This window comes from Microtus pennsylvanicus, chromosome 12 (assembly GCF_037038515.1).
Source record: "Microtus pennsylvanicus isolate mMicPen1 chromosome 12, mMicPen1.hap1, whole genome shotgun sequence".
In the NCBI taxonomy this organism is placed as follows: Eukaryota; Metazoa; Chordata; class Mammalia; order Rodentia; family Cricetidae; genus Microtus; species Microtus pennsylvanicus.
This window is the reverse complement of record NC_134590.1, coordinates 70,237,501-70,264,742: the sequence shown is the minus strand read 5'-3', so window position 1 is coordinate 70,264,742 and position 27,242 is coordinate 70,237,501. Positions and strand designations below refer to the sequence as shown.

Here is a 27,242-nt window from a genome sequence, read left to right as displayed (position 1 = left end):
CTTTGCTTGAGCCTCCATAGCCCTGACTCTGCTGATGGCTGGGTGAGTCTCTGTTGTGAGGTTGTCTGTCTTTGGAAGATGCTTAGCAGCATTTCCCCCTCTGCTCACCACAAACAAAGAATGGCCTCTCCATCCACCCTAGCTGTGACAACCTCAAATGTGTACAGACGATGACAAGTCGTCCTATTGATAACTATGACCTTAACTAAAGTCCTACCTTTAAAGGAAGTCAACAGTAATATGCCAAACACAAATCTCACCAACTTTGAGGTCTTGTTGGCTTAAATCCCTCCCCCAAAGCAACCTGAGTACTACCTACCTAACCCGCTGCCTCCCCTCCCACCTTCTCCTCCTCATGGACCCAGAGCCCTGACTTAAGAAATCAAAACCCATCTTTCAATCTATATCTGATGTAAATTTATTTCAGTTGAGTCCCACCCTGCACATTTGCTATAAAAAAAACCAGATGATTAATAGTCCTTGAAAATATAAACTCAGCTACAAAGAGAACACTGAATCATTGTTTCTGTGTTCCCAGCCTTGCTGGGGATACTCACTGTTAGAAAACTTGAGCCATAGGAGGAACCTACAATAAAACACATTTAACAGGTCAGCTGGTCAGACCCCAGAGTGCCTGCTTCAGTCTGCAAATGAAATGGCATGGCCAGGCTCAAAATACAAAGGAGAGCAAATAGAAGGATAAATATGAAGACCGCTGTTGTTGCTATATCCCAAACCTCACTGTTATAATTTCCAGTAAAGCAATCTCAATAGTTTGTCCGGTATTGTTGCCGATCTCTCACTACACCTGGCATCGGGAGCACTCAGCACAAAACGAAAAGAGCGAATGGAAATAGAGAAAAGCAGGCTGAATGTGTGGGCACACCCTATAGTTGGCTCTTTTTGCTCTTTGTTTTTTGGGGGCCCACCACCCCATTGCCAAATAAATACACGGAGACTTATTGTTACCTATGAATGCTCGGTCATAGCTTGGCTTATTTCTATCCAGCTTTTCTTAACTTAAATTATCCCATCTACTTTTTGCCTCTGGGCTTTTACCTTTCTTTATTCTATATCTCTTTCTTTCCTTCTTACTCTGGCGCTGTCTGTGTTGCTGGGTGGCTGGCCCCTGACATCCTCCTTTCCTTCTCCTTTTCTTGTTCCTCCCTGCTCTCCTGTGTATTCTCTATGCCTGGCAACCCCACCTATTTCTCGCTCCTGCCTAGCTATTGGCCGTTCAGCTCTTTATTAGACCAATCAGGTGTGTTAGACAGGCAAAGTTACACAACATTACAAAATTAAACAAATGCAACGTAAAAGAATGCAATGCATCTTTGCATCATTAAACAAATATTCCACAGCAAAAACTAATATAACACATCTTGGACTGATATTCCACAACACCTGCAATCCCAAAACCCAGGAGGCAGAGGCAGGAGGACTGCTGAAATCAGAAACTGCCTGGTCTACATAGTAAGTTCCAGGTCATCCAGCACTACAAAGCAAGACCCTTTCTCAGAGAACAAACAGGCAAAACCTTCAGATGTGAGGAGAAAGAAAAGTAAAATTACTGTTTTTCAAAATTTTAAATAATATATGCTCTGGGAAGTAGCTCAGACAATAACAAACTGAAAATGGATATACCCATCTGGAGAAAACTGGTTTTTTCAATTGTATCAGGAAAAAGAAAGAAAGAAAAGAAATGTACTTAACACTTAACCCTCCTCCAAAACAAATGTTATTGCTTATTGAGACATCTCATCGTGTAGCCCAGGCTGGCCTTAACAATATCTTCTTGCTCTAGTCCTCAAATGCTGAGGTTACATGCATGAACCTGGACCCCATGACAGAGTCCAGCAGATTTCCCTCATCTGTTGTGGAAGGGCACCTGTTTTTGTTAACATCCTCTCTCAAAAACCAAAAGGAAAGACCATGTCACATATCCAGAGAAAAAAGGAATAGAGAACTTGTATAGAGAAGGTGCGGACAGTTCTTAAATATGGGCAGACATCATGGGATGGAGAGACGGAATTAGAAGGGGTGGTTAAACTGGGTAGGCCTCAGCCTATTGGCTAATTCCTCCTTTGTACCCCTTATGCCTCCCAGAGAGGAAGGATCCAACTCCACCCTCCCCAACAGCAAGCAGTGTTGTCCTTGTCCAGCAGGGGGCGCGCCTTCTCCTAAATGCGAGAGAAGCTGGTAGCATAAGGGATTCTCACTGCCCCAAAACCAAGGATACCTTTTCAGGATCTTACCGGAGGTTTCTGATCTTTTCAGCCAGAGTTTTTGTAAGCTCTTTGCCTTGTCCATTGTTTCAAAAATGTCCTCAGCCAGGTCCTGTATCTCTTTTAAAAAGGCCAAGCTACTGACTTGGCTGTCATCTGTTGCAGTTTGGAACCTAGACGAACTTCAGACACAAAGAACAAATATCACAGATGAAATATTACAGGAATCAGTTCCCCTGGAGTTTGAAGGGGTTTGACACTCCATATCAAACTGTCTTCAGAGAGATACACACAAGGCTCCAAGCCTACCACCAGAACAACACTTGATTGACCACCATCCAAAATAAAAATTATCTCTAAAATATGCCCCTTGAAGATTAGAAAAAGTATCCTCATTCTCTCCGTTATCTGTAAAGCTCAAAATTGTATATAGCCATTAGCCATTTTTTTCATATATTCAACGTGTATTATACCGCACACTCCATGTAACTGCAGAGCATAAGCATCAGTGAGCACGAACAGGAGACAGAGAGGATTGTGGGTAGAGTTGATGCTATGAGAAAAGGAATACATGGCACTGGGTGGTGGCGAGGGCTCCTAGTTGATAGCGGAGAAATGGCCCAAGAATGGGAAGAACTGGGGCATCTGTGCCGGGCATGGGGGCACATGTGAAAAGGCCCCGAGGGTGGCGAGAGTCAGAAGTGTCTGGATAAGGGAGAGTGGAATTTGGGGGAGTGAGAAGATTCCAAGCAGTTAGTCCCAGGAAGACAACAATTCAACAGTATATCCACCAGATTCTGAATACGAACAGCTATAAACAACTACTCAACATACTCTTTCGGCAAGACCTGTCTAACCAGGAGAAGCCACTCAAACATGCCATTGGCTGTAGACACAGTATTTGCTAAGCCCAGCCACCTGTTCCTGGTAATAAATAAATAAATAAATAAATAAATAAATAAATAAATAAATAAATATTAAAAAATAAAAAGTTCCTGAAAATGACATTGACGATTGACTTCCTCCTCTTCTAAGGACGGCTTACAAAACACCTGCTGCTAACTTCCCTTGGGCAATGAGAACCTTAAGGCTTTCCCACAAAGATCAGGAACCAGTAACAGCAGTATTTCTTCCCAGTGCCTTTTCAGCATCGTCTGCTTTCCCACGAAGACTTTTAGTTCCTCCTTTCTTTACATATATGACTTATTTGCTCTAACTGGATTATCTTATTCAGATTTATTTGCTTTTAATTTTAACTAAAACATTTCCTTTCATTTTTTCTTGTAATTTTATTTTAGCATTGAGCAATGTTTCTCCTACAAGGTAATAAACACATATATATGATATTTGATATTTTATAAGCATAGAAAATGCTAAAAAAAACTACATAAATTCTAATTATAGGGGAATATGTTAATAGTAGTAGATGTTTATGAAAGTATTTTCTTTCTCCTTAAAAACAGGGTCCTGGACTCAGTGGTGTCAAAAAGCAACTATCTGAAGCGACAACCAGGAACCCTGCATGGGACTGACCTAGGCCCTCTGTACATATGTCACAGTTGCATAGCTTGGCCCTCTTGTAGGACTCGTCTCTGACTCTGTTGCCTGCTTTTGGGACCCACTCCTCTACTTGCTTGCCTCACCCAGCCTTAATAGAAGAGGAAGAACCTACTTTCACTGCAGCTTCATAAATCATGGCTGGCTGATATCCATGGGAGGCCTGCCTGTATCTGAAGAGAAACAGTGGAGGAGAAATGGATAGGGTAGGGATGGAAGGGAAGCCTGGGGGAGGAACTGGGAACAGGGGAGGGAGGGGAAACTTTGGTTGGGATGCAATAATAATAATGATAATGATGATGATAATAATAATTAATTAAATTTTTTGAAAAAAAAAACAGAAGAACAGGTTTCTAGAAACATAACCCTGCTGAGAACCCAGAGTAAGCAGCAGGCCACCTAGGAAACTCGTGGCTCTCAAGCCTCCTCCAGGAAACTCCTATAGGGGTGGGTGGTAGAGGCTGCTGGGAACCTGCCTTGTCATCTGCACCTCCTACCAGGGACCCACAGGCTAACCCAAGGTTGTAGGACAACACGGACAGAAATTTTAAGTAGGAAACAATAAGCCTGATGTAGTTTTCTAACACTTGTAACAACCATGTATGGATTTTGCATGTGAGGTCTCCCTATGTAGCCCAGGCTGACCTTGAACTCCCAATTTTCTTTCTACTGGGTACTGGAACCACAAATATGTGCCCATGCCCAGACTGGTGGGGAAAGGTGTGTGTGTGTGGGTGTGTGTGTTCATATGTGTTTGTGTGTATATGTATACATGTATTTGTGTTTGTGTGTATGTGTGTGTTTGTGTGTGTATTGTGTTTGTGTGTATCTGACCTCGGAATCTCTATGTACTGTGCTCTCTCTATTTCTCCTGCTCATCTCTCACTAGGGGTTCCTAACTCAGCTACTAAGAGGCAAGAACTACTATATGTGTGGCCAAGTCAGTCACAGGGCATAGGATCTGGAGAGTCGCAATCACATCTCACAAATTATCTTAGTAGACGGGACAGACCTCAAACACTACCTTGAGGGCATTGATCTAGCAAGCATAGTTCGAAATTTTCCAACTACTTCAAATGCTGATGTAAGTAGCTAGGCAGGCATTGGTAAACGTGGAGGCCATTGATGTTGGACCTCTCCTTTATAATAAGCTTTTAATCCTACCCCTCATTTCCCTGGTACCTCGCCAATTCTAAGAAAAGGAAGTTGCACAATTGCCCCCCCCCCCTAAAATTTCAAACACGATATGAAAAGATGGCAGCATCAGGACTTTGCCCAGACCGGACACAGCATTCTACACTGGCCAGATGATCGTAAGATCACAAGAACATACTACTGGTCCTTCTTAAAGGGCTAATCCAACCGTGCCTGTAAATCACCTCGTCAAAAGACTACCTCCGGAGAGCTGACACCTAAGGACAAGTTTAAGGATATGGGAAGAATGCTTATTACCTTAATGAAATATACACTTACAAGCTCCAGTAGGTCCTCCTAAGATGTAGCTGATTACAGACCTCCACTAGATACCAGCGAAAATCTGAAGCCTGCTGCCAAGATGCCGTCGGCTGTCTCCCTTCCTCTGAAGACAGGCACGCAGGCACGCAGGCACGCATGCACGCACACACGCACGCATGCGCTCAGCTACTTACAGACTATTTCTAACTCATTGAACACAATTTTCCTCTCTTCCTCCTTTCCAGCTCTTTTCTCAGGCAGTTGCTTTGGTGTCCAGCTTGTCTGCCCTGTTGACTTTCCCTCAAACTCTTCTGAAAGGTCCTTGCGCTTCCTCCTGAGTCTACTTTCGTTTATCCTTTACGTTTTGTTTTGTTTTGTTTGGCTTTTTAGAGACATGGTTTCTCTGTGTAGCATGTCTGCCCATGAACTGGCTTTGTAGACCAGGCTGACCTCAAACCCAGAGATCCATCTGCTTTGCTGGGATTAAAGATGCGTGCAACCACTGCCTGGCCTTTGAGTCCACTTTCAAATCCTTTAATTTACGAGACAAAGAATCTGTGCGAATCAGTCACGTTTTTCCTGATAACACCAACATTTCATACGCCTCTCCTAAAACACCCCCAGAGAGCGGGTGTCTCGTTAGCATGCACTTTGGGACTTTCTTGTGCACAAAGACCACGGGTTTACATCCACACTCCAGAGGAGGAGTGAAGGCGCTGAGAACTTCACAGCACCAAGAAGAAAACCAGGATGATAAGTGCCCAAAGACGGCAGCGAGGCAATCAGGGAAATGCAAGTCAAAACAACTTTGAGATATCATCTTACACCTGTCAGAATGGCTAAAATCAAAAACACCAATGATACCCTTTTTTGGAGAGGTTGTGGAGGAAGGGGAACCCTCATCCATTGCTGGTGGGAATGCAAACTTGTGCAGCCACTTTGGAAATCAGTGTGGCGGTTTCTCAGGAAATTGGGGATCAACCTACCCCTGGACCCAGCAATACCACTCTTGGGAATATACCCAAGAGATACCCTATCATATGACAAAAGCATTTGTTCAACTATGTTCATAGCAGGATTATATGTTATAGCCAGAACCTGGAAACAAGCTAGATGTCCTTCAATAGAAGAATGGATGAAGAAAGTGTGGAATATATACACATTAGAGTACTACTCAGCGGTAAAAAACAATGACTTCTCGAATTTTGCATGCAAATGGATGGAAATAGAAAACACTATCCTGAGTGAGGTATCCCAGACCCAAAAAGAGCAACATGGGATGTACTCACTCATAATTGGTTTCTAGTCACAAATAATGGTCATTGAGTCTATAATCTGTGATCCTAAAGAAGGTAAATAAGAAGGTGAACCCAAAGAAAAACATATAGTTGTTATCCTGGGTATGGGAAGTAGACAAGATTTCCGGGCAAAAAATTGGGAACTTGGGGTGGGACGGGGGTAAGGGGAGATGGGGAGAGAAAAGTAAGAAGGGGAGAATGGGGGGAACTTGGGGAAATGGGATGATTGGGAGAAAGGAAGGTTGGATAGAGGAGCAGGGATTCACATAACTTAATTAAGGGAGCCATCTTAGGGTTGGCTAGAGGCTTGAACCTAGAGGGGCTCCCAGGTGCCCAGGGCGATGTCCCCAGTTAGCTCCTTGGGCAGCTGAGGATAGGGAACCTGAAATGACCCTATCCTATTGCCATACTGATGAATATCTTGCATATCACCATAGAACCTTCATCTGGCAATGGATGGAGATAGAAACAGAGACCCACACTGGAGCATCGGACTGAGCTCCCAAGGTCCCAATGAAGAGCAGAAGGAGGAAGAACATAAGCAAGGAAGTCAGGACCACGAGGGGTGCACCCACCCACGGAGACAGTGGGGCTGATCTATTGGGAGCTCACCAAGGCCAGCTGGACTGTGACTGAAAAAGCATGGGATAAAACCCGACAATGAGAACTGATGAGAAGCCAAAGACAATGGCACTAGGTTTTGATCCTACTTCATGTTCTGGCTTTGTGGGAGCCTAGCCAGTATGGATGTTCACCTTCCTAGACCTGGATGGAGGGGGGAGGACCTTGGACTTTCCACAGGGCAGGGAACCCTGACTGCTCTTCGGACTGGAGAGGGAGGGGGAGAGGAGTGGGGGGAGGAGGAGAAGAGTGGGTGGAGGGGGGAGGGAAATGGGAGGCTGGGAGGAGGCGGGAATTTCTTTTTTTTTCTTTCAATAAAAAAAAGAAAGAAAGAAAACCAGGATGAAGGAATGCAGTAGGGAGCCTCACTTGGAGCAGCTCTGGTGCTGCTGCAAGAAATTTCTGATTATCGTCCTCAGTTTTCCACTAGCATGGAACGATCTTCGACTGTTTACAGACACTGAGTAAAGCAGATTTTAAAAGACAGGCCCATTAAAACATACATAGACTATTACTCAGCGATAAAAAGAAAGAAATGTTGACACAAGACAAACAGGTCTTTTGAGTGTGTTGTCAACTGAAAACCACAAACGAATTCCGTAAGGTTCCCTCCTTTATTCCACTGACGTTCTCAAAATGACAAAACTAGAGAAACAGAGGACAGATCAATGATCGGTGAGGACAACAGGCAGACAGTGAAGGACGTCAGGAAAGGCATGCGGAAGTCTCGTGTTGCCTGAAGAGTTCCTGTAGTGCCACAGGAGCGTGTTTCAGTGCCCCGTGGCAGGGAAGTACAGGCATATACATATACACACATGCAATGTGCACGTACACAAACATACACCTCCACACATGCATACATGGAGATGTATACACATAAAAATAAACAAGTGCTGGACTCTACCTAAGAGCCCTAGATCATCTCTGTCCCTGGTGCAGCTATTGTGTTTTACCCTTGCTTGTACAGCGCATCACTATGTGAGGGACCTGACTGAAGGGGCTATAACAGGAAAACCCAAATCAAACCCACAGTGAAGATGGGCAAGGTGTTGCCGTCTGAATCTCAGCTCCTGGAGGGGCACAGGCAGGATGATGATGGGTGGGAGGAAGCCTGTGCTGTGAAGTGAGACGGTCTAAAAAGAAGAAGGACTAGAGACTGAGATCTGTAGAAGAGCACTTGCCTAGCATGGATAACGTGAGGCCCTGAGTCCCACGCCAGTACAAGGATGGAAGGAAAAGAAGGAAGCAGAGAAGAAGAGAGGAAGAAGAAAGAGAAAGTGGTAAGGGGAAAAGAGAGAATGGCAGGAGAAGTGGGGAGGGAGGGAGGAAGGAAGGGAATTTTAAGTACTGATGGGGGGGGGAGAAACTGAACCCTCAGAACCCGCAGGCAGAAAGATAAAGTGGAATGATAACTCTGAACAGAGACATCTGCAAGGTAAGCAATCTAATGTTCTCAGCTAATGTGGCTCCCAGTTCGTGAAAAATAATGGTGGCAGCCACTGTCTCCATAACCACCAGCAGATAGAACCACTGTTACCATAACCACCAGCAGATAGAACCACTGTCACCATAACCACCAGCAGAGGACCACTGTCACCATAACCACCAGCAGATAGAACCACTGTCTCCATAACCACCAGCAGATGGAACCACTGTCACCATAACCACCAGCAGAGGAACCACTGTCACCATAACCACCAGCAGATAGAACCACTGTCACCATAACCACCAGCAGATGGAACCACTGTCACCATAACCACCAGCAGAGGACCACTGTCACCATAACCACCAGCAGATGGAACCACTGTCTCCATAACCACCAGCAGATGGAACCACTGTCACCATAACCACCAGCAGAGGACCACTGTCACCATAACCACCAGCAGATGGAACCACTGTCACCATAGCCACCAGCAGATAGAACCACTGTCACCATAACCACCAGCAGATAGAACCACTGTCACCATAACCACCAGCAGATAGAACCACTGTCACCATAACCACCAGCAGAGGGCCACTGTCACCATAGCCACCAGCAGATAGAACCACTGTTACCATAACCACCAGCAGATAGAACCACTGTCACCATAACCACCAGCAGATGGAACCACTGTCACCATAACCACCAGCAGATAGAACCACTGTCACCATAACCACCAGCAGAGGACCACTGTCACCATAACCACCAGCAGATAGAACCACTGTCACCATAACCACCAGCAGAGGACCACTGTCACCATAACCACCAGCAGATAGAACCACTGTCACCATAACCACCAGCAGATAGAACCACTGTCACCATAACCACCAGCAGATAGAACCACTGTCACCATAACCACCAGCAGAGGGCCACTGTCACCATAGCCACCAGCAGATAGAACCACTGTTACCATAACCACCAGCAGATAGAACCACTGTCACCATAACCACCAGCAGATGGAACCACTGTCACCATAACCACCAGCAGATGGAACCACTGTCACCATAACCACCAGCAGATGGAACCACTGTCACCATAACCACCAGCAGAGGACCACTGTCACCATAACCACCAGCAGATAGAACCACTGTCACCATAACCACCAGCAGAGGACCACTGTCACCATAACCACCAGCAGATAGAACCACTGTCACCATAACCACCAGCAGAGGACCACTGTCACCATAACCACCAGCAGAGGACCACTGTCACCATAACCACCAGCAGATAGAACCACTGTCACCATAACCACCAGCAGATAGAACCACTGTCACCATAACCACCAGCAGATAGAACCACTGTCACCATAACCACCAGCAGATAGAACCACTGTCACCATAACCACCAGCAGATAGAATCACTGTCACCATAACCTTAGCTCGGGTTTCTATTGCTGTGATGAAATGCCATGCATGCGAGCTGGGAGGAAGGGGGTGGCATTTATTTCATGTTGTAGTTCCACACCCACCTATGAACGCTGCTTTGGATGAAGCAGGAGGATTTAGCTATACAAGAAAAAAAGAAATGGGTCCTTGCTCAGGCAGAGCATCCTAGAACTTCGATGTGACAAATTTTGAAAGACAAGAGTGAAAAGTCAGCTGCGAAGCTGGAAGTTGAGGCGGCACAGTGATGAAGAAGACAGAACAGGTAGCAGCAGAAGAAGCAGGAGAGGGGATTAATGATCATTAAGAGCTTAGAAATACTTTAGACTAAAAAAAAAGCAAACATAGAGGTACTCGTGGCCTGTGGATAATTAAAATAACTGAAACTTTTCAAGATTTCTTTTCTAATTACATGTCTGTTCAGAGGTGGGGATGTGTATAGGAGTACAGGGGCCTGCAGAAGCCAGAAGAGGGAATCAGGTCTCATGGGGCTGAAGTTATGGAGCCGAGTCCCTCCCAGCTAATGTAGGGCTGGGAACTGAACTCGGGACCTCTGCAAGAGCAGTTCATGCTCTCATCCACTGAGACTTTTCTTATTAGTAGAAGTAGGATTTTAAGCAGAAATTGAGAGGGAAAATCTAAACTGGCAACCTAGGTAGAGGGCAAGGCAAGTTATGCAGAAAAGAACAAAGAACATGCTTCCAGGGCTAACTCAACCTGCCCCTTAGAGTGATTGGCAGCAGGAGGGGTCAGATGCACAGAGCATATGAGTAGCACAGGACATTTCAAATTTTCTTCTACTTATTCACTTTGTCTTGAACAAGGAGTGAGTCCCTAACAAAATACTCTGTGGGAATAACCCTTAATCTGCTATTGGTAGTTATTGTAATTTTGCTCTGAAATCCTATTATTGGAGCAGAGGGGAATCCAGGAATGAGGAAGCTGATTTTCATAATCATACTCCACAACAGAACGTACCTGGAGGTTCTGCCCAAAGTAAGCTTCCCCTGAGTGATTAGGAAGATCATAGCCATTCATGAAGCAAATTAACCATGGTGATAGCTAACTCGTTTTGAAATGAAAACATATTTCCAGGATCTGTAAACCAAGACAGTCAGAAGGGAGTGGCTGAGGGTTTTATTGCTATTGTTTGGTCTTTTGTGTGTTCTTTGTTTTGTTTTCATTTTGAACTTGAGCAGAATTCATACCTGAAGAACCATGAAAACAAATGAAAAATGCTGGCAGGGCGGGTCTGAGAGCCAGGCCCTCCCTCTTAGCTCGTGTCTTCCTCACGGTTCACTCTTTTCTCGTTGCTTATGCTGTTCTCTCTGCTTTCATCTTCTGTTCCCCACACCTCTATGCTGGCCCTCCTCAATACCAAGAGGCGTTTTAGAATTTAAAGTTCTTAAAATAATAGCGATGCTAGAGAATTTGGCTGCTGACTATGGTTGTGAGAACGTGAGATAAACACTTTCAAGGTTGACTTTATAATTCTTGAGATTTTGCACACTGAAATGTGTTAAAATGGAAAGGCACACAAACAAAAAAAAATAATTATTTATTGGAGTAAAAAAAAAGTCTACCAAACCAACACCAATACTTCCCTAATTAGTCCATAAAATACAAAAAGGAAAGAACACTGCTAATCTTATAGTAAGGCAATATTATCCTGATAATAATAAAAACCAGATAAAAACATAACAAAAATGAATATTATTAATCAATCTCTTGAACAAACACAAGTACAAAAATTTTCAACAAAAGAGTTGCAAACCAATTTAAGACTATATCAAAAAAATAAGCTTCCCATTATTATTATTTCCCTTATATTATTATTAAATAATAAATGTTGAGAAGATAATATATTCATCGTGATCAAGTTGGCTTTATTTTAGAGATACAGGTTTAATAGATGTAAATCAATAACTGCAACCCACCACATATGTTCAGAAATCACATGATCTTAATATAGAAAGAGCCTTTGATAACATTCACTATCTCTTCATGATAAAAGTCCTGAAGAAACTGAAAAAAAAGGAACATACTTTAATAAAAAGCAAAAAAATGAAGTATATATATATACACACACACACAATCTCTTGTGCTAAATGGGGAAAATAAAAGCACTTTCTCTACCACAAGGACATGTGCTCAATTATGTTCACAGCAGCATTGATTGTCATAGCCAGAACCTGGAAACAACCTAAATGCCTCTTGACCGAAGAATGGATAAGAAAAATGTGGTACATTTACACAATGGAGTACTATATAGCAGAAAAAAATAATGACATCTTGAACTGTGCAGGAAAATGGATGGAGCTAGAAAACATCATTTTGAATGAGGTAACCATACCCAGAAAGACAATTATCACATGTACTCACTCATAGGTGGTTTTTAAACATAAAGCAAAGAAAGCCAGTCTACAAATCACAATCCAAGAGAACTTAGATAACAGTGAAGACACTAAGAGACACACCCAAATCTAATCTACATGGGAAGTAGAAAAAGACAAGATATCCTGAGTAAATTGGGAGCATGGGGACCATGGGAGAGGGTAGAAGAACAGGGGAGAGGCAGGGAGGAAAGCAGAAAAAAATGTAGAGCTCATTAAAATCAATTTAAAAAAAGAACTTATTATAACTCTCACTGATCTAGGGCTTGATTATTTGTCATGATCTTTTATATTTGTCCCTTAATCTTCACCATAACTGAGATGAGGGATAAGAAGCCCTAGTCACAGAGGACATAAGTTTACCCTGAACTACCAAACCAGAAGGATCTAGAAGCTGACTCTATAACTTGTTTAGCTACAGAAATCTATTTTTTCCACATCTACATTTTCTTGACTTTCTATTCTAAGTAGGCACCACTGGAGACCTGAAATGAGGATGACTCCCCATCTCCAGTGCTCCCCTGAGAGCATGGCTCTTGCAGAAGTCTTGAGTTTGGATCCCAGAACTTACATAGCAGGTCACAACCATCTATAAATTCAGTTCCAGGGGATCCAATTCCCTCTTCCAACCTCTGTCAATACCAGGCGCACACATAGTACTTATACATACATTCAGGCAAAACATACATATAAAATCTAAAATTCTAAAGTTGAAAGATAAATACCTTCTGTTTTAACATTTGCTTCATGTTTTAAGATCTTCAACTGTTTAATTGCAACAAGCAGGACCTCAACTCCACATCATCTAACCTGATAAACTCAAAACATGGCGATCAGCTCGTCACTTTCTTCCCTTCCTTATTCCACCTGAGAGAAGTTCCCAGAACATTTTCGATTCTCCAAGTTAAACCTCTTCATTTTGAGCCTTGTCATTTAAACCAACTCCTACTGTGTCTCTTGATTAACGATGCCAAATAAGGCCATGGGCTATCTCAGCACAACTCATCATTGTGGGAATCTGAGAAGGCCGTGTAAAGCCATTATGACCTGAGGAGGGTTAGTGCAGAGAGGAAAGCAGTGCCTGGCTGCTCTTTCACAAGACCTTGATCATCTTACAGTAAGAACATCTAGCAGTCAGTCCCCAAACCACTCATTTTTCCAACTATGCCCAAATGAAAAACTGACTAAGCGGATAATTTTGAAGTCAGAGTTTAACTACAAAAAATAATGAAAAGCAGACAGAATTTTTCTCATCAGCATTTAGCATGCTGTGGATCTCGAAATACAGTGGACATGAGTAGAAGCAATTGTTATGTGACTCCGAGCCATAAAATTGATTTCTTTTTAACTCTGAATTCTAGCCTTTCATTGTCCCTGACATGTCCCAGATTACTAAGCATGCGTAAAAAATCACATGATGTTGGAGAAGTTGGGGGATCTGAGGAGAGGGGAGGGGAACAGCATATAAAACCATCCTAAGAATTCTAAAAAGAACATTTGTGTTTCTCATACCGAAAACGGTGATCCATGGAGCTCTCAAAGCTGATGTTCCTACAACTTGAGCCAGTGTTACAAAGAAGTCCTTGAACAAAAGGGAGAACACCCCGGCTGGGAAGATCCCGGGCTTGCAAGAAACCTGGACATAAACACAAGGAAGAAATTAGTTCTGCCGGGCGGTGGTGGCGCACGCCTTTAATCCCAGCACTCGGGAGGCAGAGGCAGGTGGATCTCTGTGAGTTCGAGGCCAGCCTGGTCTACAAGAGCTAGTTCCAGGACAGGAACCAAAAGCTACGGAGAAACCCTGTCTCGAAAAATCAAAAAGAAAGAAAGAAAGAAAGAAAGAAAGAAAGAAAGAAAGAAAGAAAGAAAGAAAGAAAGAAAGAAAGAAATTAGTTCTGATGCCTATTATCTGAAGTACGGTGCTATATGCAATGACCCTGCCTCCCAGTCCAATTGTACATAATGTGGGAGGCAAGTGACTTCTGCATCTAAGAGTCCAGCCAATCAGAACCCAGTTTTCTGTGTCCATTTGCCCATTCTTTCTTTATTCTCTTGCTATTCCAGTTAGTTCCATCCTTGAAACAATGCAGGGTATAGCAGATGGTGCCCAAACAGGGTCATAAACAGTAGACACTGACTATGGGGAACTCGCATTGGCTAGAAAACGGAAAGCTCTCATGAGACGCACGCTAGTAAAATGAAGAAATAAGGGGAGTGGAACAGATAAAGGAATGGTTGGGAGAGCATTTCAAGACAGACAGTCAGGTATTTGTATGAAGAGGTGGACAGGGCATGGGGACAATGACAATGGCAGGCAACTAGGAAGCCACTGATCTATGCTCTGTGGCTTATAAAACCCAGGGAACAGCTTTCCCCATGATGTCTACTTTGGTTCTGGGAGGTGATCTCCCTCATATGAACGTGAAGACCCACTATGGCCAGAATTGATCACAATGGCTCTCACACAGAAGGCGTTCACTCTTTGATGACTGAATGAATGAACAAACGAGAATGAGTGGATGACTAAAGGAAAATGAATGTGTTTGATGCTTAAGGGAAGACTGGAATTCCTAGCAAACACAGGAAGTAGTATTTTAGAAGATCATAGAGAAGTTAGGAATGATATAACCAGTTTTAAAGATGCATTTCTATAGCTGGTTCTGTATCCCTTCTCAGGAACACATCCAGAATAGAGGCCACCCCTGAGGTCTCTCACCCCGAGAACACTTATTCTTATGTAGAGTCCCTTATGACACTTTTCTCACTGTATTCTAATAGGCCAGCCTTCTAGAAAGTTCTTTGAGGGAATAAAAAGCTCTAGATACATATTTGTTGAACAAATAAATAAAATACTTAAATTTAAAAACCCTAAAAAATATTCTCAGCTCTTTATAACTGTAATCGTAATAACCTGCTTCACCATTTTCTATAATACACAACACCATCCTCCAAAGTAAGGAGTCATTATACTCATTCCCTTTGCAATATGTGGAACCTTCATATTGCTGGTGACCTATTTCAGATAAATTCTAATACTTAATAATCATTTTTCCACGGGAAGCTTGCAAAGTCGAACAAACTACACATTCCAAGTGGCATCGCCAAAGCAAAACAGGTCACTGTTGTCTCAAGAGATAAGGGATACTGAGCTTTCAAATCAGACAGACAAAGTGACCTGCCTGGCCGTGTTTCTGGAGAAGAGGAAGTTCTTGCAAGTTTATCAGTAAACCTCCCATCAATCATTGTCTCCACCTCCAATGCCGCTGTCTTCACCACTATCATATCCTGTTCAAATGAAAGGTACCTACCACCCTTACCTCTGCTTCTAACTCTTCCTAAATGAATAAAAGGTATATATACCCAAGCCCAAATAAGTTCAGCTAAGATGAAAGCATAAACCTATTTGCTGGATTGAGCTAAGATCCATTCATATCAATCTTAAGCAGTGAAGAAACGTGAATTGTGTCTTCCTGGCTCAAAATAGAGCCCCTGTCACTCACCACTGAGAACTCAGTGTCAATAAAGAATAGAGAAAAGAGGTAATGCTTTTTCTTTAAACACTTGGCGTCTAAAGATTGCATTCAAAGTGAAACTCACAGTTATCTCTGTGTCTGGGAGGCTCTTGAAAACGAAGCACTGTCAGAATCATGAACAGGATACACGGCCAGAAGAATTCAGCAAGTGAGAGGACCTGCGCAAACATAGAAGACAAAATGCTGACCATGTTTTCAGGCACTGTAGCAGTTCTGCGTGAGGAACATAGGCAGTCAGACCAGGCTACTTTTACAGAGAGTCACTGTTGCCCCTATCTCTGAACACGCTGTGTCAGAAACACAGAGGACTCAATGTCAGAACACATTGAATAACAACAGAGTCACAGGGTGCAGGGGTCTCCTTGGCAACAATTTGCCAAGAAATCTCCTTGATGGCTGGACCAGGCAAGCACGGGTTCTTTTATTTCAATCTCAATTACCAAAATTGATACCAGATCACAAATTACACATTATATAGTAAATATATCTCTATATTTATTACAAAAGGGCTACAAAAGAGTTATAAGCCCCAACAGAGTTCAAAGAATTTCAAAGAGGCTTGGGGCAGAATCTGAGAGGGATGTGGAGAGGCCCCTGAGGACTAGCATAAGGAACAAGGCACGTGTGGTGGAGGAGGGGGGGCTGTGGCTGAGACCATCACAGCAGCTGCCCCTACAGAGGCAGGCTTTGGGGTCAGAGCTGATCCACAGGAGTGCAAGGTACAGGACACTGGAGGTGTAGAAACGAGAGGCAAAACTGGGTGCAGAGAGATGAACCAGGGGTCAGATGGACAGTATCTGAAGCAGACCACATGACCAGGAGAAAGTGAGATATGCTGAAGGCCCCAGGACAGTTGAGAATTCTCTGATATCGGTCCCTTGACACACACACTGAGTGATGAGGTTTGACAGATTGGTAGGGCTGTCACCACTTCCGTGTCCTCCCCTTTACAGGGTCCAGCTGAGGGGAAATTCTCAGGCCTGGTTTTCCTGACACAGCTTTATTGTGCTCTATGTATATTCTTACAACCTTGATTTACTTTGATAAATGTATCGTGCGGCACCTCTCTTTGTTTAGAAGCAACTGTTGATCAGACTGTGCCGTGGGTGGCAATGGACAGAAGTTCTCTGTGCCTATGGCAAGGTGCAGAATCATCGCGCCTCTGCCCTGTACTGAGTCTCCCAGGGCCAGGCACCACCCAAGAAGCCACTTTCGCGTAACACAGAGTCACTGAGGGCCTGGCACAACCTGGTCGACAAACTCTCTAGCATCTGCCAGGGCAGAGCCTGGGAGAAGCCCTAGCTCATTCGCCTTGAGGTCCAAACTCAACTAATGCCACCTGCTCATCTTTCTCACCTGTCCTGGATTCTGATTCTTTTCATTTCCAAGACTTTTTTTTATTATTTCAGAAATGTCATGAAGGAATAAAAGAAATAAATAACTTCACCCTCATTTGCAACAAATCAAGTCCTTTTAATTTTTCCCATCTCTAGGGCATTCCCGCAGTGGGTAGTGCCACATTCCCGGCGCCACCTGAGAATCCCGCTTTCATTTTGCACAGCACTCAATCGGGCGGCCACATGCAGGCTGGAGAAGCACCGCTTCTAAAGAGCAACACTCTTGTGCGTTAAAAGATCTTGTCCTTTGAATTACTTTGGGGAAATTGGAATAAACTCCTCAACCTAAGTGAGTCAGATCTTTTGACACGCTGAAGAACTTCCAGGAGGATCGCAGGAATATGGAGACACTAAACTATCTTCTCAGTATCAGAACTTGAACTCAGGGCCTCATGCACGTGAGGCAAATGTGTTACCTCTGAGTCACACATGGCTCTAACCTTAAGGTTCAATTCTTTTAAATTCAAATTCTTTAAAGTCTCAAAATTGAGCAGGCAGTGGTGGCGCACACCTTTAATCCCAGCACTCGGGAGGCAGAGGCAGGCGGATCTCTGTGAGTTTGAGGCCAGCCTGGTCTACAGAGCTAGTTTCAGGATAGGCTCCAAAGCTACAGAGAAACCCTGTCTTGAAAAACAAAACAAAACAAAATTCTTAAAACTGAAAGAAATGAACTGACAATGGGAATTAGGAAGAAACGTGAGAAAGAGAGACAATCATTAAGCCAGCATTATTATGAATAATCTTCATTGATTTCAGTCCTTCTCACCTTTTGAATACACAACATGGGTAAGAGAGTGGACAAATTCACACCAAAAACTACCTAATAATCAGCAAACTGAAGCCCTCAGTCAGACCCTGAAGACAGTGTCTAGCTGCTTCAGATTCCAAGTTGTAATGCTTTGAACTGAAAGGAACTTTGGTCTCTTTGGCTCCGTTATTCTTCAGCCTGCCATTGCCATCTCCTTCCCACTCTTGGCTTGTGGTGACCCGAAGGAGCAAATGTCAGCGTGCCCAGGTGAGTGCACTCACTGAGACCAGTCCCCAGGTGAGTGCACTCCCTGAACCAGCAAAAACAGCACAGCTGGGAGAGCATGTGAGTCCCGGTCCTGGTGTAATTACAGAAATAGAATCACCCTTTGAAGTCGATTCCAGGGAAGCATTTCTTGAGCCAGGAACCAGAGAACAAAAAGCTCCTGACAGCCTGAGGTAACTCAATAGCTTCCCTCAGAAAGAGAAAAGGGCAGCAGAGGCTAGCCTGGGGCTGAGGTGCTTACTGCTAACCGAGAGAGCAAGATCCAGCGCACTGGCAGGAGCTTACTGGACGTTAACATGATCAAAGCAGGAGAGACATGCACATGAGAAAATCATCATGAAGCCATTAGAATGTACTAGTTATTAATAGTATGCACCAATAGATACTAGCCCTGGCTGATATCTGTAATTAAAATGACAACCCAAAGAACATGTACAAGGCTCCAACTCATTGCATCGTTCTGGTCATTGCTGTATCAATAGAACAATTTTACCATATGCAAGACAGAGTTTCTCTGTAATTTTGGAATTTTGGAGCCTGTCCTGAAACTAGCGCTTATAGACCAGGCTGGTCTTGAACTCACAGAGATCTGCCTCCCACGTGCTAGGATTAAAGACATGCGACATGCACTGCCACCACCAAGCCAGAGACGATTTGTCTCATCAGCATTTAGAGACCTGCCTTTTTCAAAGACTAGTTAATCCTCTAATGTCAGGTTATTTATCCATTAGCCTACTGTGGATGAAGGGAGAGGTATCCTGGCAGTCAGGAGCCAAGAAATACCACAACGTCACACCACACAACAAACTTCACACAAGACATTTATTGGGAGGGAAAAACCCAGGGAGGTGGCTGACTCTGCGTCCAGGAAAAGCAGCAAAGAGTGGAGCAGAAGGCAGGGTTTATATAGCATTGGGCAAAGGGGAGTTTTCCAGGGTGGAGATTTCCAGGGTGGGGATTAGTGCAATTTCAAGTCCAGAGCTGGGGTTTTTTACTCTGTAGGGCAGGGGTTGGATCTCATGCTTAGGGCAGTTAGGGAGTTCTGTGGGTGGAACCTGGCAGTTAGAGGTCCTCAGGGGAGGAGCCTGACCACTCATTTGTCCTCAGGGACTTACACCTACTCACAGAAAACTGACTGACATAAGCTTTCTTTACCTGTCTCGCTGAATTATGAGAGAATATGGCTAAACACAATCCCTGAGCCAAGGTGAACATGGATTTGATTCTAGATTTGAATCTAGGTAGATGAAACTGTAATTCTCTCATTGAGAATGAAACACAACCATCACTCTTTCCCATCCCACCCCTAGAGTGTAACTTCCGCTGTTTCCTGGTAGTGTTTAGGATCACACCCGGGGTCTCTGGCACACTAGATAAACACTTCTTCACCCAATGAACTACAGCTCTAGGCCAAGCTTTTAACTTCTGTCACAAGTTTATCAAATTGATATGTAAAGATAGTTCCTTTCATTACCAGGATGAAACCATGTTTTTAAGCGCATAACAATTCCTTACCTGCTAATTCTCTGTTCTTCCAGGTGCCCATTTCTCTATTAAATCATTCTTTTTTAACTGCCTTGTAAATCATCAATTTTCTGGTTTTCAATTAAAGAATCCAACCCTCCCTTGGCCTTGTGTGATGCTGACATTTTCTCTCTATTTCATTTGCCATTTTTGTTTCTCTTTTAATTGATTAAATTATTTATTTTACATCCCAGCCACATTTTCAATCCCTCCTCTCCTCTCAGTCCCTCCCCCAACCCCTCTGTTTCCACCCTCCACTCCTCCTCAGTTTTTGTTTAGGAAAGGACAGGTCTCCCATGGACATCAACAAAACATGGCATATCAAGTTGCAGTAAGACTAAGCACCTCCTCAGGTATTAAGGCTGGGCAAGCCAACCCAGTATGAGGTGTATGTAGGGTCCCAAAAGTCAGTAAAAGAGTCAAAGACAGCTCCTGTTCCCGCTGTTAGGAGTCCCATAAGAGAACCAAGCTACACAACACAACTGTTATATATATGCAGAGGGCCTGGCTCAGTCACATGCAGGCTCCCTGGCTATCAGTTCAATCTCTGTGAGCCCCTATGAGCCCAGGTTAGTTGAGTCTGTGGGTTTTCTTGTGGTGTCCTTGACCCCTCTGGCTACTACAATCCTTTCTTCCCCTCTTCTGAAGGATTCCCGGAGTTCTGCCTAATGTTTGGCATCTGCATCTGTTTCCATCAGTCTAGGATGAAGCCTCTCTAAGGACAACTGGGCTAGGCACCAGTCTACAAGTACAGCAGAGTACCGTCAGGCATTATCACATTGACATTTTCTCCTCCTATTGTGTTTGGTTCTATCCTAGGTCTTTGGGTCTTCCAGCCTGTAGGTCCTGGCACTCCAAGCAGTGTAATGGGAGGGCTTACTCTCCCAGCATGGGTTTGAGACTAGACCAGTCATTACTTAGCCACTCCCTCAATCTCTGCAACCCCTTTACTTCAGCACATCCCATAGGCCGGACAGACTGTAGGTCAAAGGTTATATGGCTGGGTTGATTTCTCACTCCCTCCACTTGAACACTTGTCTAGTCACAGGAGATGACCAGTTCAGGCTATATATCCATTGTTACTAGGAGCCTTCACTGGGGTCATTTCTGTAGATTCCTGGGATTTTCCCTTGCACCAGGTTTTCACCTGACCCCAAAGCGTGCCCTGCTCCCCTTTCTAGTAGTTTCTTTCAGTGCTTTTTTTCCCCCTTCCATCCTCCCCACCTAATCCCTCATGTTCTCATCTTTACCTGCCCACAGTCCACTCATGAAGTCTATTTCCCCTTCCCAGGAAGATCCCAGCATCCCCCACTCGAACCTTCTTTGTTACCTAGTCTCTCCGGGTCTGTGGATTGTAACACAGTTATCTTTTATTTTACAGCTAATATACATTGATGGGTGAGTACATGTCATGTTGGTCTTTTTTCGTCTGGGTCACCTCACTAAGGATTAATTTTTTTCTAGTTTCATTTATTTGCCTTCAAATTTCATGATCTCATTGTTTTTAAGAGTTGAGCAATACTCCATTACGTATGTATCATTGTACCACATTTTCATGTTTACTTTCTCTTTTCTTTCTTTTATATTGGTGGAATTTATTATTTTTAACTTTTTTAATTTATTCTTTGTGTCTTTCACATCATGCGTCCTGATCCTACCCAACCCCCAACCCCCAGAATAAAAAGTAAAGTAAAATTTAAGAGAAAAGGGGGGGGGGGGAAGAGAGGGAAAAAATCTCATCCTGGAAGCTGCAGTGTGACACACTGCACAGTGAGCCACACAGTAACCCCATTACCCACACATTTTTTCACGCAGGCGTTCATCACACAGAACCATTGGTCTGGTGCTAGACCCCTGGTCTCCGCTACACCATTGACACTGGGCCCTCACTGGGACTCTTTCTGGACATCCTGTTGCTGCCCTGTGTCATGGAGATCCTGCAGCCCTGGGTCCTCAGGACTGACCCTACCCCCACACCTATCCCCCACCCCATGCTCTAGCAGACCACAGATGAGGTGGATGTTGGGGTGAGTCAACACATAACCCTGGTTCTGGGCCTGTAATTGCAGGATTGGTCAGCCTGCCAGCTCTCCCTGTCTTAACCACCAGGGTGAGCTCTTCAGCATTGCCCTGGCTAGTTAACCCCTTGCCCCTGATGAGCAAGGGGCAGGATCAATTCTCTGCTTCCACGTCCTCAGGGTCACTTCTCCTATACATACACCCTCAGGGGCAGCCAGCTGTATTGTGCTATCCAGGCAAGGTATAGGAGCCACTCTATTGAGTGCCATAGCTGATAAGCTGCAGGGACAGCTCTCCGGCTCTTATGACCTCAGGGCCAGTTCTTCCACCTGCCTCAGGTGTGGATGGGCAGGCAGGGAGAGGATCTCTCTCCTACCCATGCTGTCACATGGTTTGTTGATATCTGGTTTCTAGAGTTCTTTATATAGTTTGGAAATCAGCCCTCTGTCAGATGTGGGTTTAGTAAGGATTTTTTTTCCCCCATTTTGTAGGCTGCTGGGGTTTTTGTTTTGTTTTGTTGTTTGTTTGTGGTTTTAAGTTACGATCTAATATAGCTCAGCCTTGCTCACTATGTATTTGAGGCCAGGCTTGAACTGTTGACTCTACCTGCCTCTACCCAGGTGCTGAGGTAACAGGCATACCCATCTTACTTGCCTTTTTATTTAAATATTTTGTGTAGACAACTTAACAGTTTTAAAAAATTAGTATCTATATTCTCTGTCCTAGATGCAAAGAGAATGCAATTTAAGGAGTTTTGCCAAATAAACTCTGTCAGCCACAACTACAAATATTATCATTGCAGTCTTAAAGCAATGACAAGTTTCTAGCTGCACATGAAAATTACTTCAACTATGATAACTCTGCATCCCACGGAGAAGTTCCTTCGGGGATCCTGAAATTCAAAGGAAACCCAATTAAACCTAACCTAAAGGAGTACTATGTCAGGGATTTTTTTTTTCTCAGTTTACAAGTTGGTAAGCTTCCCTTTGGAAGAGGACAAGGAGGAAGGAACTTCTATGGTTCTGAATCTAAAATTACCGTAGGAGAAAAGAACCTGGGGAGACACTGTGTTCCGCTGAGTCACCGTCCACTGTGCACCTGTGAATCAGCTCCTCCTGTTTCTCTGTGGGGGCCAAAGTCCCCTCTTCTTCTCAGGTGTCTTTAGCCCACAGTCTCACTTGGCACTTTTAATCATACTCCTGCTCATGGGGACGCCTCCTGTCATCTGCAGGACTGCTCTCTCCCTCCCAGGCTTCAGGATCTCCCTTCTACACACCGCCATCAGGCCTAAGTGAAAGAAACCATCAGTGTCTGGAAGCACCAGGAATGGGCCCTGCCACAGGCTCTGCTCTCAGGAAAAACAATCAGTCATCCGTTGAACTTGTTAATGCTTGAAAAAGCGTGGGTCACCTTTCCAATCAACCACAAGGCCCTCTGCTCTTTTAACAGAGCCTCCAGGAAGCAGTTCTAACCAGGAGAGAGTGTAAAGCCCACTTAACACCTGACTTTCACAACCCTTGCCTGTGACCTTCATGGGTGAGGGGATCCCTGCCTTATTCCGTATTCCTGTCACATCCCACCCCAAGCCCCAACAGAGTCTTCCCTTATGGCCTCACGGAGCCAGGACAGGAAAGAATACGGGAACCCATTGCAGTCTGAAAATGGGTAGAAGATCTAACTAGGAAATACAGTGAGACTTCCTTCCTCCGGGCAAAATAAGGAGTGGGGAGTGGGGGTGGAAAGGAAAAGTTAGAGGAAGTGGGTAGGGGACTTGTCTTTGTCTGATCCTCCAAAGAAAAACACATAAATAAACAAAAACCTACAACATGATCAGTACCAACCCAGCCCATACTCTCTAAAGCCATCATGATGGGTCTTCCACGTGTTCCCAGCATTCACACTGACAAAGAGAAACACACCAAAGGAGTCTCTCTCCTTATCCCCATCTTCTGGCAGAGCACTTGGGGAACCTGCTCTAGGGACTAATCTAATGAAACAAGCAATGAGCATCCAGGATGTGCTGCCACAGAAGCCTCCAAGGCTGCCCATTGAAGATAAAAGGATGGGCTGTGCGGGAAGTGGGGGGGATTCGGTAGGGAGAGCTCTTGGCACTAGGCTCCAGGTTTGATCCCCAGCAGCGCACACATAACAAAAGAAGTGTACTGGTGAACTGAATCCAAAGCTGGACAGAAATTTTTCCAACGGGAGTGGAAATAGTATAAAATATTTAACAAAAATTCACAGGAGAACACAAAGCCGCAGGAAGAAAATAAAGATTGTCTTTCGTATCAGATGATCTATCTCCTTTTTAAACTCCACCTCACGTCCTGTTTCAAAAGCAAAACAGGAGATACAGGATGTGATCGGGGGCCAATCAAAGAAAACCAAAGCAAAAAAAAAAAAAAATCATTTAGAAAAGAAAATCACTGAAAGGAGCCAGGAACAGAAAACCTTAGTTAGGCTGTCAAAGTGCGAGTCACAGTCCTCAAAGCACATCAAAATGTCTAGACACAATGCAGACAGACAGGCAAGACGAACACAGGCTAAAGAGAGCCAGGATACATGATAAGAAAAAAAATAAATAGAAGAATGTGTAAGCCCTTCATAAGGAAGAATGACTTCATAAAAATAAGAGCTCAAAAAGGTGACAGACGATCAAAGTGAAAGCTCACTGAGCTAAAGAGAAGGAACTGAAGAAATCGTACTCAACTGACTTAGAAACCACACACACAAAATAGACACTGGCTACACACGAATTCTTGAACACTGAGAGCTGGAAGTAATAACAGTGATCTTTTAAAGTATTTTAAAGACAAAAATATTAAAACATTAAAAAGCAAAGACTAAGCAATATAACAAATTAGCATCCCTGAGAGAAAAAATTCAAAACATAAAACCCCAAAATACTCAAAGCTGTAGAAGGCTTCACCTAAAGATTAAAAGCGTAAGTTTATACTGTATTTCAGAAAATTATTTATTCTTAAACTGTGGATAGTGAACTTCAGGCTATTGATCAAAGATAAAACTTCAAGTTTTAGATGATGAAAGAGCAGGCATAAGCCAACTTTGAACATATCCTCAAAACATTCCATGTACATGCCAGTGTATCAATACACACAACGTTCTTTTGAAAAGATTTCCTTGCTTGCTTGCTTGCTTGCTTGCTTCATTTCTTCCTTCCTTTCTTTCTTCCTTCTCTCCCTCCTTCTCTTCCTTCCTCCCCCCATTCTTTCTTTTTTTCTTTCTTTGTGGAGGTTTTATCGAGTCAAGGTGTGCATGTGGTGCTCAGAGGATAACTAACAGGAGTCTGATTTCTCCTTCTACCATGTGGGTTCTGGGGCTCAAACTCAGACTATTGCAAATGAAAACAAGTGTCTTTGCTCTCTGGACAATCTCACTGATCCAGTATCTACAATGCTCAGTAAGTATAATTTTTAAAATCATATACATTATATAAAATGGGTACAATACCTAGCTAATATTATCCTGGAACAAAAACAAACACACACATGTGTGTATGTGTGTGTGTGTGTTCTCAGTTGTTATAGAACATAAATAATATAGAGGCCATGAACAATCAACGGGTAAAAGCTTAACAGTGAAATCCAGCCACCATGAAAATGGCTCAGAACTTAAATCCAGTAATATCCTTTCTGTTTTCAGTGTGGCTGGTTGGGAACAGCTGTGCAGCTCCAAAGAGATGCAAAGTTCCCTCAATAGGAAAAACAAAAAATGTGATAATTTTTTTTTTTTTGGTTTCTCGAGACAGGGTTTCTCTGTGGCTTTGGAGCCTGTCCTGTAACTAGCTCTGTAGACCAGGCTGGTCTCGAACTCACAGAAATCCGCCTGCCTCTGCCTCCCGAGTGCTGGGATTAAAGGCGTGCGCCACCACCGCCCGGCGATAAATGTGATAATTTTTAAAATATGCCTAAAGATTTTTCCAAGCAGATGAAGGATATAAATCTACAGATAATAGAAATGCAATATTATAAACAAAATAGACAACCCCTGAGAGTGTGTGGGAATACTTCCATACACACCACACACATGCATGTACACACACTAACACATAGATAGACACACATACCACAAACACATATGTGCATACATACACAACACATACACATATACACCTATACATATTGTCCTGGTTAGGATTTTTTATCAACCTGACACAAGCTACAGCCACTTGGGAAGAGGAGCTCTCAGTTGAGAAAAGCTTCTATAAACATTGGTCTATAATAGGCAAGTCTATCAAACATTTTCTTGATTGATGTTTGATATGAAGGAGTTCTTCTTACTATGGGCAGTGTCACACTGGTCATATGGTTCTTGGTTGTATAAGAAAAAAGGCTGGGAAAACCATGAGGAGCAAATCAGTAAGCAGTATCCCTCCATGGTCTCTGCTTCAGTTCCTGCCTCCAAGTTCCTGTCTTGAGTTCCTTCCCTGACTTCCTTCAGTGAAGTTACCTGGAAGTGTAAACTGAATTAAATTCTTTCCCCCTCGAGTTGTTTTTGGTTATGGTGTTTTATCAGAGCAATGGAAACCCTAAGAAACATACGTACACCACACCCACACACTCACACACCCACATTCACCAACAGCCCCCATACAGACACACATGTACCACATGCACACGTGCACACCCACACAGACTCAAACACCCAGAAGATCTCAAGAAAAATTCAAAGAAGACACTCACTAACAGTATAACTAGAATCACCAACAACTTTGCTCACTGATAGCAAGAAGTCAAAGTGCAGCCAAGTCTCTGCAGACTGCTCCGAGAAGCTTGGTCAATTTAGAATAGTGTCATGGAGATTACACGGCAAGAACACACAAAAAGAGAATTGTAAAATAAACAGAAACCAGGTTTCTCATTGCCCAACACACTAACGCAGTTTTCAAATGATGTGGTCGGATTTCAAACAGTGCTTGGATTAGACAATTTGAAAGACAAGGACTTACAAGCTTTACTTTCAAAAGATATTGGCAGGTACTATTTAGGGTGTGTTAAGTTAAACTATAAAGAGGCAAGGTGGTCAAAAGTGAGAAGATGAAAAGCACATAGCAGGTAAAGAGTAAACGAATTACTTAGCACCACACAAGCAAGACAAGACACTGAGAGGAACACTGCAAAAAAGAACTTCAATGTGAAGAACTTCAGCAGCATACAATAAGGACTGCAATTACATGTGCATACCTCATGCCTCATACTACAGAACGCCTGACAAAAATAGGGATGGAAGTTCCAAATTTACCTTGATAGATGATTTCAGTAACCTGTCTTGCAATAATTATGCATACCGCCAGCAACATTCAAT

The 27,242-nt window shown here is 43.5% G+C and overlaps 1 protein-coding gene across 1 annotated transcript in view; it reads right to left on the bottom strand.

The window, feature by feature from the left end:
* The window catches only part of Abca13 (ATP binding cassette subfamily A member 13), a 408,645-nt gene that overhangs the window by 370,781 nt on the left and 10,622 nt on the right, over nt 1–27,242 (bottom strand). The window contains exons 2-5 of the mRNA XM_075943386.1: nt 16,009–16,102; nt 13,924–14,047; nt 2,256–2,407; nt 558–586 (exon numbers count right to left, since the gene is read on the bottom strand). Coding sequence (XP_075799501.1) covers nt 558–586; nt 2,256–2,407; nt 13,924–14,047; nt 16,009–16,102 — 399 coding nt within the window. The remainder of the gene's footprint in view (nt 1–557; nt 587–2,255; nt 2,408–13,923; nt 14,048–16,008; nt 16,103–27,242) is intronic.